At 48.2% G+C, this 4,182-nt stretch overlaps 1 protein-coding gene across 2 annotated transcripts in view; it reads left to right on the top strand.

Moving 5' to 3' along the window:
* ulk1a (unc-51 like autophagy activating kinase 1a) overlaps positions 1 to 3,921 on the top strand; it is a 16,723-nt gene extending 12,802 nt beyond the window's left edge. The window contains exons 21-28 of one of the 2 annotated variants that reach the window (XM_027022064.2): positions 381 to 481; positions 605 to 685; positions 780 to 937; positions 1,047 to 1,219; positions 1,450 to 1,568; positions 1,895 to 2,052; positions 2,174 to 2,309; positions 2,468 to 3,921. In XM_027022064.2, the coding sequence (XP_026877865.2) occupies positions 381 to 481; positions 605 to 685; positions 780 to 937; positions 1,047 to 1,219; positions 1,450 to 1,568; positions 1,895 to 2,052; positions 2,174 to 2,309; positions 2,468 to 2,517 (976 nt within the window). In that variant the 3' untranslated portion in view covers positions 2,518 to 3,921. Of the gene's footprint in view, positions 1 to 380; positions 482 to 604; positions 686 to 779; positions 938 to 1,043; positions 1,220 to 1,449; positions 1,569 to 1,894; positions 2,053 to 2,173; positions 2,310 to 2,467 lie in introns of both variants that reach the window. The other variant, XM_027022063.2, reaches the window with a different exon arrangement.
* Positions 3,922 to 4,182: the final 261 nt, after the last annotated feature.

The raw sequence follows: 4,182 nt of genomic DNA, 5'->3' as shown, positions 1-4,182 counted from the left end.
TGATTGCGGATTAAGTTGTGTTCTATATGCCCTTCATGAAATTTTCCACGATATCAGACGTTTAATTCCAAGCGAATCATATGCATATGTGACAAGGATCATAAGAAATGGCACAGTTGCAAAAACATAACTTGCTTTTTTCTTGATAAAGAATTTAAGAAACTGGGCAATGTAACAACCTTAAGTCTGTTGTTCTTGACTGGTGGATGTTGTTAATAACATTTAACGTTTGTTTATAACTGAAAATTGTTTGGTGAGCCGTAGCAGTGCGTGCATTAAGGTGGGCTGGCTCGCCCAGGTCACTCCCCCAGAATACACTGGGCTGTGTCGTTGGCTAATGGGTTAGACAGCACTGATAGCACTGTGTGTGGCTGTGGCAGGTCTGTGAGTACTGGCCGTTTGTCGGACATGCTCCTGAAGGTCATGTTTGGGGGTCAGCCAGACAGGAGGAACAGTGCAGACAGACTCATGGACACCACAGGTAAGCACCAGATCACCACCAAGCCCCAAAGCCCTTCCACGGGCTCCTGAACGCATGTCCAGCACGTTCTGTGATCCCTCCACCTTCTTTCATTAATCATGACCGGTCTCCTTGTTCGTGCAGCGCCCCCTGGTGGAGGTACGCGGACGCTTTTCACTGTAGACTCCCCTCCCAAAGAACACCCCCCTAACAGACGCCTCTCAGGTTAGAAGACGACGGACATCGTAAGCCTTAACGTTGCACGAGCGCTGGTGCGTGTGCACCGCGCTAACGTTCTGTAAACGTTTTCTCATTAAAGTGGACTCCTGCTGTCCTGGCTGGACCTATGGTCGCTTCCACAAGGCCGACAGCTCACCAGACAACCAGCGCCATGGTCTCGCAGACACCGGTGCAGCAGACCCACGCGAGGGAGTGGCCTTCGTGCCTCCGGAGCTTCCGGAAGAAACGCTGATGGAGGTGACTGGCTTGTGGTGACCTCCATCCTCCAACGGGTGGCTCCGACGTTCTTCACGAGAAGTGCTTTCACAGGAACTGAGCTCATCTCTGTGCTGTCCGACCACAGCAGGATCACACGGACGTGCTGGCCCACCTGCGCCTAACTCTGGCCTTCAGCCACAGCGTGATGGAGATGGCTGCAACAAAGGATTGTGGGAATGAGAGCAGTGAGGAGCCAGACGCCTCCTTCCTGCAGCAGAGCCTGGTGGCCGACCAGATAAGCCAGCTGAGCCGCGAGTGGAGGTGAGAGAACAACACACGCACACGCGCACAATCACACCTGTAGACATCCACACACATACACACACATGCACACTGGCATAGTTGCAAACACCGACGCACCCAAACACACACAGACTAACAATCACACATATACAGAATTTTTGTTTTGGTATTGGAAAAGAGTTTTCATTAATAAGAGCTGTACATAGTTCACCATGTGTGTGTATGTGTGTGTGTGTGTGTGTGTTTAGCTCTGCTGAGCAGCTGGTCCTGTATATGAAGTGTGCTGAGATGCTGTCTAGTGCCTTACACACAGCCATGGAGGCCATTAAACAGAACAAGCTCTACACTTCAGCTTCAGTTAAACACGGTACGAGCCAGAGCACGACGCCACCAGCACCCTGCGCCACTCGGCCCTGTCCGCGTGTCCGACGGCCAGCTGTTAGCCCAGTTATTAGGGTACAGGGCCCTTTGGAAGCAGTTAGCTGGTGAGGAGTAATCAGACTTGGGACTCCGCCCCCCACACTTGCATAGAGATATGGCATCTTCACCTTCTAAACAATTGCACTGGTCCAGCCGTCTAAATGCTCCGAGAGGTCTTCTTGACAGGGTTGTCTCAATAGTTCAGTTCATCAAGTTACTGCTGTTATTTTAAAGATCATAATGGTGTGTGTGTGTGTGTGTGTGCGCGTGCAGTCGTGCGTAAGCTGAATGAGGTGTATAAGGAGTGTGTGAGGAACTGCCGTGCCCTCACAGCGAGGCTTCAGCTCTTCTTCAGCACGAAGCAAAGGCTGATGGACAGAATCTGCAGCATCGCAGCAGAGAAACTCATCTACTCTCACACCGTCCAGATGGTACACACACACACTCTCACACACACACACACAAACACACACACACTCACACAGTACTGTCCACTGATCCCCATGTTACCGTAGTCCACCGAGCTCCGTGCGTTTCCCGCTGTGTTATCAGGTGCAGGCTGCCGCCCTGGATGAGATGTTCCACCGAGGTGACGACTCTGCAGAGCGTTACCAGAAAGCTCTGCTGCTAATGGAAGGCCTGTCCCTCATCATCACAGAGAGAGCAGACCTCCACAACCTTAACAGATGTGAGCGCCACCTCCCCACAATGCTCCGTGTCATCTTCCACTCACGTTACGCTGGAGCACAGCCAGTTAAACGACACTCCTCCTCTTACACCGGCTGGGTTTGTGTGTGTGTGTGTGTGTGTGTGTGTGTGTGTGTGTGTGTTTATCCACTGATGTAGGTAAGAAGTGCATCGAACAACGCCTCTCCTCCCTGCAGCCTGGATCATGATCATGTGATCATGAGACATCATTTGCTCCATGACCACTGCCGCTCGCTCCTCTTGTTCAAGAGTTGTTTAATGTTAGTGCTTGTGCAGTCCCATTTCCTCTGAACTGACCAGCTGCTGCAGAGCTAGACGCAGCATTGCCAGTGAGCCACTATGGATGGCTTAATGGACTCCGTAAACCAGACCGTCATATCCAGCACTGTCAGAGACGTCAGGTGCTGAGACTGAGCTGCCTTGGGAAACTGTTGGGGAAAGAGTGTGTGTAGAATCGTAGTGTGTGTAGAGTCATAGTGGTAGTAGAGCCACAGTGTGTGTAGAGTCATAGTGGAAACAGTCACAGTTGGTGCAGAGCTACAGTGGTAATAGAGCCACAGTAGGTGCAGAGCCACAGGGGTGTAGAGGAACAGTGGGTGTAGAGCTACACAGCCACACATTGTTCATCCAGTGCCACAGCCTACACTGCACTGAGCCAAAGGACATTAGTAAAGGACAACCTTCAACACGCTGTACACAGCAGTATGCAAAAATTCTTTCATTGTATACTTATTTATTTCCACTAAGGAGCGATTATGGTCCATTTTCTACACGATAGACGATGAACTCTCCTCTTTAATCTCCTCCAGTGTGTGTTTTTGCATGAGAGGGTGACAATTTAATGGCCTTTAAGGGAACGCGTTGTAATTGCATTGTATTGCATTGTAAATGACTGCGCAAATTGATTATTGAAAGGTTAGAGAGAACAGGTAGGTCAGTGTTACATAGCACATGTTGTAGCTTTCCATCATAAGTAACAGACCAAGCAAAAGCAGTTTCACTGACCGACTGCTGAATCTTTGTGTGACCTGTTCAACTGTGATGGAAGAGATGGAAACGATACTTGATATTCATTGTGAGATTTTTAGCAACTTTGAAAACTCAACTACGGTACTATTATGTGCATTTACAATTACGCACTTTATAAATGTCAGGCATGACTGCTTAGGGTATATAGGCATGGCCACTATTGAGTGTTTCGCTCTGTAGCAGCTCACTACGGGCCAGTGAGTTGACCTCCGTCATGTCCTTTATTCTGATGTTTGTAACACCTTTGCTTTGTGAAACTCACCTTAGCTGATTTGCCATTTCTTGTTTTTGTGGACTTTGTTTACGTTCGTGTTGAAGCGACCTTCAGTGTGCACAGGAAAAGCACAGGGAACTTTATGAGCAAACAGATTTTAATGTAAAAAAAAAAAAAATGTAAAAAAAAACCAAACAAACAAAAAAAAACCTTTTTATAGCCTATGTGATGTTACGGATGATTGTTTTCCTGCTCGTCTACTTTCCACTTAAAAAAAAGCCAAAGTCAACGTTTGTCAAGTGTGTGGTGTGGGAGTGTGATCATGAATAAAGTTTGGTCTCATTTTTTACTGTCGCCTCTAAGTATGTTTTTATCTTTTGCAAAAACACGAATAACTACACAACTGTCTACTAACAATTTGGAAGAAGCTGTAATGTTTATTGTTCGCATTTTCTTAATTGCAGCGACTTGTTTGTAGGGCGCACATAGGCGTGGGATGACCGCGTGACCCTGCGTTTCCGCGTGCGATTGCCTCGTGTTGCCGTCACTCAGCTCGCGCGGTGACCTCCCCGTAGTGCTTCCGGGTGATGGGAGAAGAATGGAAAAAAAA

This window comes from Electrophorus electricus, chromosome 18 (genome assembly GCF_013358815.1).
Source record: "Electrophorus electricus isolate fEleEle1 chromosome 18, fEleEle1.pri, whole genome shotgun sequence".
Taxonomy (NCBI): domain Eukaryota; kingdom Metazoa; phylum Chordata; class Actinopteri; order Gymnotiformes; family Gymnotidae; genus Electrophorus; species Electrophorus electricus.
This window is presented reverse-complemented; position numbering and strand designations above follow the sequence as displayed.